The sequence below is a fragment of the Pteronotus mesoamericanus genome, unplaced genomic scaffold (genome assembly GCF_021234165.1).
Source record: "Pteronotus mesoamericanus isolate MK-2021 breed Mesoamerican mustached bat unplaced genomic scaffold, CSHL_Meso_final scaffold_1186, whole genome shotgun sequence".
Classification (NCBI taxonomy): Eukaryota; Metazoa; Chordata; class Mammalia; order Chiroptera; family Mormoopidae; genus Pteronotus; species Pteronotus mesoamericanus.
In genome coordinates this window covers 16,412,305-16,424,935 of record NW_026555302.1, presented here as the reverse complement: position 1 = coordinate 16,424,935, position 12,631 = coordinate 16,412,305, and the positions used below count along the sequence as shown (strand labels likewise).

General features: G+C 59.8%; 2 protein-coding genes across 2 annotated transcripts; one reads left to right on the top strand and one right to left on the bottom strand.

The window, feature by feature from the left end:
• Positions 1 to 1,398: 1,398 nt before the first annotated feature.
• KLHDC9 (kelch domain containing 9) lies at positions 1,399 to 3,103 on the top strand. Its single transcript, XM_054587594.1, has 4 exons — positions 1,399 to 1,922; positions 2,092 to 2,251; positions 2,332 to 2,530; positions 2,747 to 3,103. The coding sequence occupies exons 1-4, from the start codon at positions 1,399 to 1,401 to the stop codon at positions 2,911 to 2,913; spliced, it is 1,050 nt and encodes a 349-aa protein (XP_054443569.1). The 3' UTR covers positions 2,914 to 3,103.
• A 109-nt stretch (positions 3,104 to 3,212) lies between these two features.
• On the bottom strand, positions 3,213 to 12,609 carry PFDN2 (prefoldin subunit 2). Its single transcript, XM_054587593.1, has 4 exons — positions 12,514 to 12,609; positions 4,390 to 4,478; positions 4,153 to 4,276; positions 3,213 to 3,494 (listed from the first exon to the last, which is right to left on the bottom strand). Exons 1-4 carry the CDS (start codon positions 12,586 to 12,588, stop codon positions 3,321 to 3,323), a joined length of 462 nt encoding a protein of 153 aa, XP_054443568.1. The 5' UTR covers positions 12,589 to 12,609; the 3' UTR covers positions 3,213 to 3,320.
• Between the last annotated feature and the right edge of the window lie 22 nt (positions 12,610 to 12,631).

The window sequence follows — 12,631 nt, the reverse complement described above, 5'->3', positions numbered from 1 at the left end:
TGTCAGCCACAGCTCGGCCGCCCCAGGGGAAGCACCTGGGGTCCCACAATCAAGCGTCACCCCCACACCAGCGCGGGCAGGGCAGGGCAGGGCATGGGCAGTGCAGGCCGCTACAACGGAAGGGGGATGACCCCCCGCCGCGCAGCGCCCTCTGAGTCCTGGGGCCCTGGCGGTCCGAACCCAGCTGCTGGGCCGACAACCTGTCACAAGCCTCAAGAAGACCGGCTTTCAGCTCCAGCCAAAGACGTTGGAAGTTGGGGGCTTATTGGAGGCTTTGTCCACGGACTGGGAAACGGGGCCCCCCATGACGGACTCAGGGGAGGCGATGGCTCAGCTCCGCGGGAGCCTCGGGTTTAAGGTGCACGCGGGGCGCAGGTGCTGGCGACCCCCAGGTTCTTGGCCGCGCCTCCCTGAGCACCCCACCCGCGCGCCTTCTCGCACGGTCGGACGGACGCGGAGTCGGGCCAGGGCGGGCAAAGCCCGGCCGTGCTGCCGGGCCCCGGGCCGCCCGGCCACCTCTGCGGCCCGGACCGCGCGGCATCGAGGGGCAGAAACCAGAGGCAAAAGCGGCAGCGCTCGCCCCGCGTGCAGCCCGGGTCCGGGGACGCAGGTCCGGCTTCTGGCCCGCCCGCTGGGACCGGGCATCTGTCTGCCCTTCCCGCCGTGGCGGAAACGAGCCGCTCGCGTCCGGGCCCCTTCATTCTCCGCTGGGTCCGGGCGGGGCGGGGGGGGGGCGGCGTCGGGCAGGTAAGGAGCCGCCGGGGGGCCTGGCTTGAACAGGCGATAGACGACGACGCGAGCGGGGCAGGAGTCCGTTCCTCGCTCCGCTCCCGCTTCGTCAGCGTCTCGCTCTGTCTGCAGCTCATCAGGGCGACACCCGCCCTCGACCCGAGTCCTGGGGTCGCGGTGCCCCGCGTTGTGGGAACCGCGAGCTCCAGAGCCCGGGCTCTGCTGCCCCCCAGCGGCCGGGCGGAGCACTTGCCCAGCCCGGCAGCCGAGGGTGGGGCTGCTGCGGAGAAGCAAACGCCTGCCCGAAGTCCGGCGGCAGCGAGGCCAGGGCGCCCCTCCTGCCCCCGGGAGCCCGACAAGGCCTCTCCCGCCCCGCTGGGCCTTGACTAGGGACAGGGTCCTCTAAGGGGCCGCTGCCCCGCGCCTGCTGGAGGGAGCCGGCTTCCAGGATCTTTATTCACCTCGCACAGCTCCCACGGCCACGGCGACCACTCCGCCCGGGCTCCCGTCGCCACGGTAACCGGCACTTTGCGACCTTCCATTTGCTGTGTGGTCGCACTGCGGCGCCGGTTGCTGGGCGACGGCGGAGCGAGCAAAGCCGGGCTGGCTGCGCAGGCGGCCCTGGAGACCCGTGGAGGGCGCGCTATAGTGCCACCCGCACCCTGGGCCATGGCGGCGGCCTGCCCGGGCGGGGCGGGGGCCTCGCGTTGGGCCTGGCGCCCGGTGGCCCAGGACGCGCTGCTGGCGCGGGCCTTTCATTCTTGTACCGAGCTGCGGGGCCGGCTCTATGTGGTGGGGGGTCTCCTGACTGGCGGGGCAACGGAGCCGAGCGGTGACACGGTGGTCTTGGACGTGGCGGGGGGCCTGGCCGTGCGAGACGGGGCGCGGGCTGGCCCGAGGCGCAGCCATCACGACGCGGCGGCGCTGCACGGGCGCTGGCTATGCGTCGTAGGCGGCTGGGATGGAGCGCGCCGCTTGGCTTCGGTGGCCGCGCTGGACACGGAGCGTGGGGAGTGGGAGGTGTGGACCCCAGCGCCCGGCAGCCGCCCCCCCGTGGGCCTCAGCGGCCACACCTGCACCCGCCTCTCAGATCGCGAGCTGCGGGTGGCCGGCCGGGAGGGCGGGACGCGCACCCAGCGCCGCTACGGCAGCATCTACTCGCTGAGGCTCGACCCCAGCGCCCGCACTTACTGGTATGGCCCCCTGGCGCCCGCCCTGGCAGCCTCCTCCCCCGGGATGGCTGAGCTCTCCCGCGACCATCCCGTCCCTGCCTCAATGCGCCCCTTGGCTAAGGGGTGGGGAAAGGGCAGGACGGCACACAGTTTTCGGAACCCCACTGGGCCTGTCCGTGCACGCCCGCAGCTACGCGGAAGAAGGCTGCCACTCCGCCTCCCGCTCGGGGCACTGCGCCGCCCTGCTCCCGACCCCCGGGCCCCGCCCCGGTCACCAGCTCCTGCTCTTTGGCGGCTGCAGCTCAGCTGACCCAGAAGTCGCTGGGCAGTGGAGTCGCGGAAAGATCAAGGTACTCCGCACACCTTGCTCACGGCAGAACGCGGTTAAAGTTGTGACGCCCAGACCCCTACAGCTCATTTCTCCCCCCAGGAGGAGCCGCCCGAGGCTCCCCGTTTGATGGAACAGCTGGGAAAGCTTGTGAGTAGCGGGCAGGGGTCCCGGCAGGGGCCCAGGGGACTTCGGCATCACTCCTGTTCCGTGGTTGGGCCCTTTGCTGTGCTGTTCGGTGGAGAAACTCTGACCAGAGCCAGAGACGCCGTCTGCAACGACCTCTATGTCTACGACACGCGTGAGCGCCGGCCTAATGGCCGACCTGGGAGCGCGGGACCGTGGACAGCAAGCGGGTAGAGGGAGGGGTGGGGAGGAGGAAGAGTTCGTTGACCAGTTGAAGGGATACACAGGTCATTCAATTCTGAGGAGGCTCAACAATCAAGTGGGGGGGAAATGGGGCCAAGAGCCCTCGGTGCCGAGGCGGCCCTATGCCCAGCCCAGCCTCCCTCAACAGGCTCGTCCCCGGCCCTGTGGTTCCGCTTCCCCTGTGCGGACCGAGCAGTGAAGCGTGTGGGCCACCGGACCTGCCTTTGGAACGACCAGCTGTACCTGGTGGGGGGTTTTGGCGAGGACGGCCGGACAGCCAGCCCGCAGGCTTGCGTCCTGGACCTCTTCCTCTAAGGCGCGGCGCCAAGGACACCCAGTCGACCCTGTGCTCTGCTGTGAACTCACGGAGCCTTATTACTGGAGCTGCCCACCTCCCGTCAAATGCCTATTAAAGTGCAACCTAAGGGTGGGAATTTGTCTGAATCCTTGGGGTCAGGGCAGGAAACAGCAGGCACATCCTGCGTGTCGGGGAAAGCGGAGAACATGGGGCCTCCTCTCTCACTGAGCCACGATCCTCACGGGACCAAAAGCCAGACACCAGGGGCTTCCTGGCCCCGCGGGAGAGGCCCCGGCGGGAGCTAAGCATTCTGACCAAAACATTTAATTAACAAAAAAAATATTACAACAGCAGAGAAAATAACAACAAAGAGAAATCAGAAGAAGGGGGAGTGGGAGTGGGAAAAGACGCACAGGCCTCGGCCCTAGGAGACCAGCACCCCGGCCGAGCTGGCCTTGGCCCCCGCCCCGTCTGCGTTGTCCTTGGCTGGCTTCTCGTCCTCCCCCATGAGACGGATGTTGTGCTTTTCCCGGAACTCGTTCAGCTCCTTCCCCTTGGCCTGGAGCTGCTGCGTCAGTGTCTCGATGATCTTCTGTATCTGGAGGGCAAGCAGCAGACACCGCGTCAGGACCCTGGGGCCCCCACCTGGGGCGGGGAGTGGCCGGGGGAGTGGAGCAGACGCGACGGCTCTGGCCCCAGCTTGACCTGGCAGCACTCCCGCTACCGCGCTGCTGCTTTCTCAAATGCGACGTTCCATAAACCTCAGTGCACAGGAGAATCACTTGGGCTGCTTAAGATTTCACTTATTTTTAGAGAGAGGAAGTAAGGGGGAAGGAAGGAGAGAAACATCGATTGCACGCCCCCCAACAGGGGACCTGGCCTGCAGGCCAGGCACGTGCCGTGACCGGGAAGCGAACGGGCGGCCCACTGAGCCACGCCAGCCAGGGCTGGGCTGCTTGCCTGTCAAGTGCCTCTTCACGGGCCCCCTCCCCAAATGCTCTGACCCAGGAGAGGGGCTGACGTGCTGAAATCGGTCCTCCGGGTAACCTGAATGAAGGTGGCCGCGGGCTCGCCTGGGAGAAGCCCCGCTCCCAGCGCTGCCCACCCCCGTCGGCCGGGGCACGCAGCCCAGCGCAGCCCAGCGCACACGGCACAGCCTGCGAGGCAAGCTCCCACTCAGACCCCCGCGTGTTCCCGGTCCCTGGCCTCCCCTGTCCCTCCGCAGCCCCGGGCTCTGCGCAGGGACCCTCGCTCACCTGCTCCTTGTTGTTCTCCAAGGCGGGCAGCACCTCCTTGACGGTGCGCTCCACCAGCACCCCGCCGACCATGCGGAAGCACTTGCGGGTCTCATCCACCTCCTTCAGGGTATCGATCACCAGGCTGGGCAGGGCGACAGGGCGGCCTCAGCACTTGGGCCCGCGTCGCTGCAGCCCTGCCCTGCGCCACGGCCACGCAGCTCCCCGCTGCCTGCACCTCCGGCTGCCTCGCCTCACCTGTGCTCGTTTAGCTCCATCTCCAGCTCCGCGGCCTTGGACGCGAGACCCCGCTGTTCCTGCCGAAGGCGGTTGAAGCCCGCGATCACCTAAGGGGAGAGGCACAGTGAGAAGGGGCCGTGGAGGTGACACAGGGCCAAGACACAACACAGGACTGCAGGCGTCACCAAGGCGCAGCGGTGGGCGCCTGCCTGGGAAAAGGAGAGGGCGCACGTCCGCACCCCCTTAGGTCTGCCTGGAACCCCGCCCACCCTGTGCGAGGCCCCTGCTGGCCCGCCCTGCACCAGCCGCCGGTGAGGAGGCCGCACCTGCACAGCCACGGGGGCGCCTACGGACAACGGGGAGGCCCAGCCTGGGTGCTTCCGGGAAGGGCTCTCGTGGAACCCTGCAGCTCTGCAGGGCGCCCGCGGTCACCCTGGAGCCCCCTCCCCCGCTGTGCAAGGCGGACGGTGGCGCCTGCCTCCTCTGGCCTGCAGGTGAGCAGGGCCAGGAGGGGTTTCACACCGACCCCTCCCGGCGTGTCTGCCCAGCATCCTGCCCACTGGCTAACTGCCCCCCGAACACCGCAGGGCTTCTGCAGGGCCACCACGCACGGGGCCCTTGCTCCGGGACCACAGGGCAGCGACCTCGTCTACGCTGGAGTTGCCCCACAGAAATCTGCTCTGGGCAGAGACGCACGGGGACGGCGTCGGTCGGGCTGGGACCCCGGGCTGCCCTGTGTGTGGACCAGTTATCCGACCTTTGTTTTCAGTGTGCAACTGTGCAAGATACCCACCACCCTTCTGAAACAACCCTGAAAAAAGAAAAAAACAAAGTTGCCGAGAGACGGTTTCTGTAGCCTGTGCATCCGGAACAACGCAGGCCTCCCGGGAGATGCTACTTCAACTGCAGCCTGAAGGGCCAGACATGGGAGGGGGTGGGGCCAAAAGAGCACAAGAAATGTCACCTGTAAAGGCTCAGAAGCTGTGAGCTCCTTGTTCCCCAGAAACTGAGCAGAGAATTAAAACTGTGAGAACCAGGCTGAGAACCAAGAGCGTCGCCACCGTCACCGCCAGCACAGGGCGGAGGGCTGCCCTTGGAGAGGCAGAAGAGGCTGCTGGGAAAGACGACTGGGCGTGGCAGGGAGGTCGGCAAAAACGCATTCTGAGTTTCGCCCCGGCCCCTCACTGGCTTGACCCGGGACAGACCTCGCACACTACAGCTCTCAGCCCTGGCTACAGACCAGGGCCACCAGGAGAGTCGACAGCCACACCCCCCTGAACGCGGTCGATCTCGTCCGGTCTCTGAAGCGGAGCAGGGTCGGGCCTGGTTTGTACCACGATGGGAGACCCACCAGGAGGGCATTTTTAAAACAGGGACACTGGGGCCCCCAGACGAGGCCACAATCGCTGGGGGTGAGGCCCAGGCCTCGGAATTCCCAGAAGGACCCCCCGGGCCATTCCAGTCGGGAGGGCCGCGGTGCCCGCCTCCCAGAGCTCTGCCGTCTGGCAGACGGGTCGGTGTGAGTGGCTCTGCGGCCAGTAAGCACACTCACTGCTGCCACGGCCTCTCTGCACACCCTCCCCTGGACGCTCCCCACCGGCCACTCCGCCCAGCGCCCAATCGCACGCTCGGTCACCTCACCCCGGTCACACGCCGCGGGCACCTAGCCTTCCTCCTCACGAGGGTCCCTATCGCCAGCAACCCCTGCGAGCCCGCCCGCCCGCCCGCCCAGCCGCCCTGTGCTGCCCCCGTCCCTTCCGCCGCCGGCCTCGGGCCCAGGCACCCCCGCCAGGGCTCGCTTCCTTCTCCGGCCACTTGCTCTCCATCTGCTTGGGCCACTGGTGCCAACAACGGCCTGGGAGTCCCCTGGCCCACAGGTGTGCCCCTCCCTGTGCTGCCCGGACCAACGCTTCCACCTACACGCCAACGTCATTCCACCTGAGAAAAGCCCGGACGCAACCGGGTTCTCGAAGCTCGCACGGCACCCCGGTGGCCGCTCTTCTGGACGTACGGCTGCTGACCCCGCCGCGGGGATCAGCTCTCCGGCGCGGGTCTAGCCCGAGGCCTGAGCTCTGTGTCCTCGGTCAGCAGGAATCTACTCTTCAACTTAAGAAAAGTCAGAGAGGTTTTTCAGGTTCTTCAAACATTCTTCCTAATTAACAACTCCTATTTCCTTTTGGTCCAGTTTACAAACTTTTAATCAAATACCAAACTACAATTAATCCATTTAAACGCATGGATTCCAGTTATGATGCACAATGTCAGCCACTGGTGCACTTCAAGGAAATAAAATCTCTCAGCCACGAACTGCCAACTCACCGCACGCTGGATGCAAAAGCAGCTGCCGTCACCGCGCGGGCCCTGGGGTCCGCCAGGCAGCGAGGCTGTGACCGGGCCGCAGCCTCTGGCTCCTGCAAGACAGCCTCCCGAGTGGCCCTCTCCTGGCTGGCTAGACTGGATTCGCCTCCCCCTCCCTGTTAACCTACAGTTGTCTCAGGATTTTAAAGTTGCTGAGGGGGTTTTCAGGTTGTATCCAGTATTTCGGTAATAAATAGCATGATTTTAAATATCTGGACAGAAAGTATAAAAATGTTACAGCCGTGGGGTGACTTCGGGTCAAGACGGCAGCGTCGGCAGGCGCGGCTCGCCTCCTCGCACGACCGCATCCAAACTACCACTAACATACAGACCCCTCACCCAGGCCGGTAGGAGGGGTGCAGACGCGGAACGGCTGGTCCCTCACTCACGTGTGGTGGATACAGATTTGGGAGGGACATCCCAGGAGCGAGGAGTCCCAGGCCCACACCAGGCCCCCCAGCGCAGGGTTCCAGGGCCAGGAAGGTAAGTCCCCACAACTTCTGCTGCAAATACCAGAGGGGACAGAGTCGTTGGAAGAAACTGCTGGAGCCCCAGGCTCTGCCTCTTAAAGGGCCCACGCACGGCCTCACCCGCGCAGACCCACTCCCTCTGGGCTCCGGCACCGGGGTCAAGGCACCAGTGGCACCGGGGAGAAAGTGGAGTATCTGACACCGAGGTGAGCAGAGGCCACTGTCCCTTTTCTGAGCCCTTCCCCCCCAGGGTCAGCAAGCTGGTGCCACGCCTGAGACTCCATCAACCTGGCTCCCACTGTGTGACTCACCTTGGAGGTCCCCAGAGACTCCCGTCCCACTCAACTAACGGGCCCACCCAGGCTGCTTCTCCATATGAACAACGGGCCTTGGCTCCCAAGTCCTATCGCACAAGCAACAGCTGCCCTCAGGGAGCCCCAGGCCCAGAGCTAGCGGCCTAGATTCACAGCTTGGCTTCTCCTGGGGATCTCCAAGCCCAGCACGAGCAGCAGCTGTCTCAGATCGCTTTACAGCTCAGGCAGGGCGCCTCGGGCAAAACACAGGTGGGGGCTGACTTTGGCCCGCACCTCCTGGGAAACCCCAGGGCCAGCGCACCCAGTGGGGAGCTGCAGGCCACGTCGCGAGCACCACCACCTGCCCCTGCATAGTGGGATCGTCTGCGGAGGGTAGAGGTTGGTGGTCAGCGGTCACAGCCACTCCTTGCAGCTGAATGGCCTGGGTAAACCCTTCCCATTCACCTGCCAACAGCAACCAAGGCTCAACCCCAAGAGGACGGTGCAGTCAGCCCACATGAAGGACGCACCTCGAGTGCCCAGCTTGGGTGATGGGGAGGCTGTGCCATGGACCCTACAGGACACCCACTACGTTGGGCCACGCTACCAAGACACCGAGTTAAAGCAGCTCTACTTAACACATAGAAACAAACACAGGGAGGCTGCCAAAACAATGAGAGAAAGAAACATGGCCCAAATGAAAGGACAGATCAAAACTCCAGAAAAAAAGAGCTAAATGAAATGGAGATAAGCAACCCATCAGATGCAGAGTTCAAAACACTGGGTATAAGGATGCTCAAGGAACTGTTCAGTGAGGACCTCAGCAGCATAAAAGAGATTCAGTCAGAAATGAAGGATTCACCAACTGAAACAAACAACTTACAGGGAAACAACAGTTGAGTGGATGAAGCTGAGAATCAAATCAATGACTTGGAACATAAGGAAGCAAAAAACAACCAGTCAGAACAAGAAGATGAAAAAAGAATCCCAAAAAATGAGGCGAGTATATGCAGCCTCTGAGACTTCACGCGTTCCAACACTTGCATCATCGGGGGGCCGGAAGGACGGGAGCAAGGGCAAGATGTTGGAAATCCATTTGAAAAAATAATGAAAGAAAACTTCCCGAATTTGGCACAGCAGGAGAAAGTCGCGGGAAGACTGGCTCCCCGCCGACCTCCCCCCGCCCGCCCAGCACGGAGCAGACCGTTGGTGACCGGCAGCTGCTACCTCGCAGGACGCCCAGCCGAGCGCCCCGACGGCACCCTGCACTCAGCGACAGGGCTGACCCGACCCTCTTTTACCCCGTTTTAAACGGCTCCTCTCCCCGTCGCCCTATTTCTGCGAACCACACGACGCTAGCCCTCCAGGTCGGAAACTCTGCTTCCACTTTGAACACACGCTTTCCGCTCGACCGCCGAACTCGCTGGGCCCGCTCAGCAGCTTCCTGAGGCTCACAGCACCCCCGCCCGCTCGTCACCCCTGCGCCGACCCCCGCGGCAGCCCTCCAACCGTCCCCCTGTTCCTGGACGCTCCAAATCCGCCCTGTGCACTGGTGCCATCCTAGCTTTCCTAACACTTGATGCCGTGGAAAAATGTTTATGATACATTATTAGGCTTAAAAAGCAGATTATGGAACAGTGTATATTGTATAACACCAATTCTGCAGAATATGTACACATGTGAAATACACATTTCCTCCCCTTCCACCTACACACATATACACAAACCCACTGAGGGTTGTGTACTCTCAAATACACTCCAAAATGGTAAGAACAGTTATCCCTCCAAAGCAAGATCATGGGCGATTTATATCTTATTTTGTACTTTTTCCTGTGTTTTCTACATTTTCCACAATGCACATATTTTAAATTGTAATAGGAAAAAGAAAAATCAATAGTATTGTTTACATTAAAAAGTCCCAAATTCGCCCTGGCCGGCGTGGCTCAGCGGGTTGGAGCATCATCCTGTAAACCCAAGTTTGATTCTGGATCAGGGCACATGCCTGGGTTGCAGGTTCCATCCCCAGTCGGGGCACGTGTGAGAGGCAACCGATCGATGTTCCACTCATATCAATGTCTCTCTCCCGCTCTCTCCCCTTCCCTTCCCCTCTCTCTAAAATCAGTAAGCATGTCCTCTGATAAGGATTAAAAAAAATTAAAAGGTCCCAAAATCTTTGCCATGCGAAGATCCGACTTACTTTCAGGACCTCTTTCCAAAGTCGACCTGATGATCTGATCGATCAGTCACCACACTTCATGTTCACCTAGGCTTTCCTAGCTCTCGCCTTCTCACCCGGGTCCCACTGCCACCCATTCAAATGTATCCCATCCTCAGGCTCAGTGCAAACATCTCTGATGTGATGATGGCCTGAGAAAAACAGGTCTGTGTGACTGTCCAGTCTCTCAGTGAAAGACCCTGCTCTCCTGGTCAGTGACTGTGGGTAGTCAACCAATGCCTCTGAAACTCAACTGTCATCATTTCCCCCCCAAATTATTTATTTATTTTTTTTAGACAGAGGGGGAAGGGAGGAGAAAGAGAGGGAGAGAAACATCTGGGGGCCTGGCCCACCACCGAGGCACATGCCATGACTGGGAATCGATCCGGTAACATTTCGGTTCACGGGCTGGCGCCCAATGCATTGAGCTACACCAGCCAGGGCTCAACTGTCATTATGCATAAAAGGACACTACAACCTACTTCAAATGCCAGTAATTAAGGGACAGAAGACAGGTCCAGTGCCTAGCACAATGTACTACCTGCTTCCATCATGCTGTGGCTCAAATTGGCAGCAACCATGTATCTTGTATTTTTCACTCAGTGATCTCCAGTCTCCAAACTCAATTATCACTTCCTCAGTCCTTTGAGAGATTCTCTTTCCCCATGACTGTTTGCTTCTTTCCTACTTTCTGAACAAACCCTAGGTGATTTCATCCACAACCATGGCTTTGTCTACCATCCAGAAGCTCAGAATTCTCTAGCTTATAGCTCCAACTCAGATTTCTTTCTGTAACTCAAGATTTATACATCTTACCTCCTACTAAATGTCTCTGCCTGGATGTCCCACAGGAAACCCAAACTTAAAATTCTAAAATAAACTTATTTTCTCCCCCACAAACTTGTTCATTTCCCCATAGTCCCGATGGCACCAGCATCCATCAAAGACAGAAACCTGGAAAACAGCCTAGATTCCTTTCTTTTCCTATTTTTTTTTTTAAAGACTTATTTACTTTTTTTTTAGAGAAGGGCAGGGAGGGAGAAAGAGAGAGAGAAATCTCAATGTGTGGCTGCACTTCATGTGCCCCCTCCTGGGGACCTGGCCTGCAACCCAGGCACGTGCCCTACACTGGGAATCGAACCGGTGACCCTTTGGTTCGCAGGCCGGTGCTCAATCCACTGAGCCACACCAGCTAGGGCCCTAGATTCCTTTTATCCCTTTTTCTTCACATCCAAGTCTTGCAGTCTATCCCAAAATTTAGGCCTACCTGCATCCCAAACACGTCAGGCAGTTTCGTGCCTGAGTGCTTTTAAACACATCGTTCACCTACCTATAAAACCCTCCACTTCCTTCTTTGCTTGACTAACTTCTCTCATCCTTCAGAACTGCACTGAAGGAGCACTTCTTCCAGAACACAAAATAACTAGCATTTATTAAACACATACTATATTCTGGTCACTGTGCAAAAACACTTTGCAGGTACTGTCTTGCCTAGCAATCAAAATACAGCGATGAGGTAGGTACGGTCAAGTTTTTACAAAAGGGAAAGGGCAACAGTAGTAGTAACTCATGGGAGGTCATAGACAGTAAACAGAAGAAATGTGATTCAAATCCACGTATGCCTGACCCCAGCGCACTTGCTACGGTCCTGGCCCCCTTTCCATATACCGCAGCTTCCCTTTCCCACCTCCCCCCACCCCAGTCCCTTAACTTCATGCTCACTAGGGGTCCCTCCTCTGCCTGCCCTAAGTAAGGGCCTGCGTGGAACACTGTCAATTTTATGGTTTTGCCGGTCTATCCTCAAATGAGTCTGTGCGCTAACTTTACAAGGTCTATTTCATTTGTCTGTTTTCCAGTGCCCAGCAGAGTGCCTGGCACATGGCAGAACCTCAAAAGGTTCTACTTCTCCCTTAGGTTCCTCTCCCTTGCCTTTTCCCCCATAAGTCTGAAACGCTCTTCCTCTCTTCAAAATCCTACAGCACTTTATACCTCTTCTTTTTCATGTTACCATTTTGCATAACTTATGTCCCCCAACCAGACTGGAACTCTTTGATGGCAAGAAAGGGACGGTTTAAAAAATCCTCAGGCAAATACCTTTCCCTGAGTAACTGTTCAACAAATAACTGGTAAATAAATCTGTAATTAGAAGAGCTATGTTTTCCTTTCTCTTAGGTAGACTTCTTTCCACCTCTGTTAAACACTAGCCAAGGTTAGCAAACCTTGGTGCACAAGCACAAAGGGCTTTCTGGTTAATTTATAAAATGTTTCCCAATGTTAGGCACTGGGAGGGAAATGCAAACTCGGATTAGAAAAGGATTTGTGATCTCAAATTCAACCTGATAATCATTCCCGAATCAAAAATAGTATGAAACACTAGACTGATCCAGTGTGTGCGTCACGTGGCTCTGCAGTGACTGCGACTGTCCACTTAATTTAAGGGTCAGGTAGCCGACTCCACGGCCAGCCCCGGACTAATCCCCGGGGGTTCGTTACTAGCGGCCATGCCCAACCATGGCCTGTCTGTGGGTGCGAAGAAGTGGGGAGAACGAGGACCCACCTCCCGTCAGACCTGAGCATTCTCCCAGACTCTGCATCTCGGGGCTTCCTTCCCGGAGGCACGCCCAGGACTCCAGGGGCGTAGCTTTCACCGCCCACGGGACCCCACCGGCTTCTCCAGGACCCTGACCGCCCCCGTGGCTACGCTAACGCGGGCCCGGAGGGAAAACCTGCGGCAGCCGTGGAACCCCCTCTTCGCGTCCTCTCTGGACCCAGCGGGCTGCCCTCCGGCGCCCTCTCTGCTGCTCACTTGTTCGGCCGACACCGCCCCCTTCCCCGCGCCGCTGCCGCTGCTCTTGCCGGCGCGACCGCTGTTCTCCGCCATCTTCGCCGCCTGCGGGGCTTCCGGCGCGCGGCGCGGCGTCACG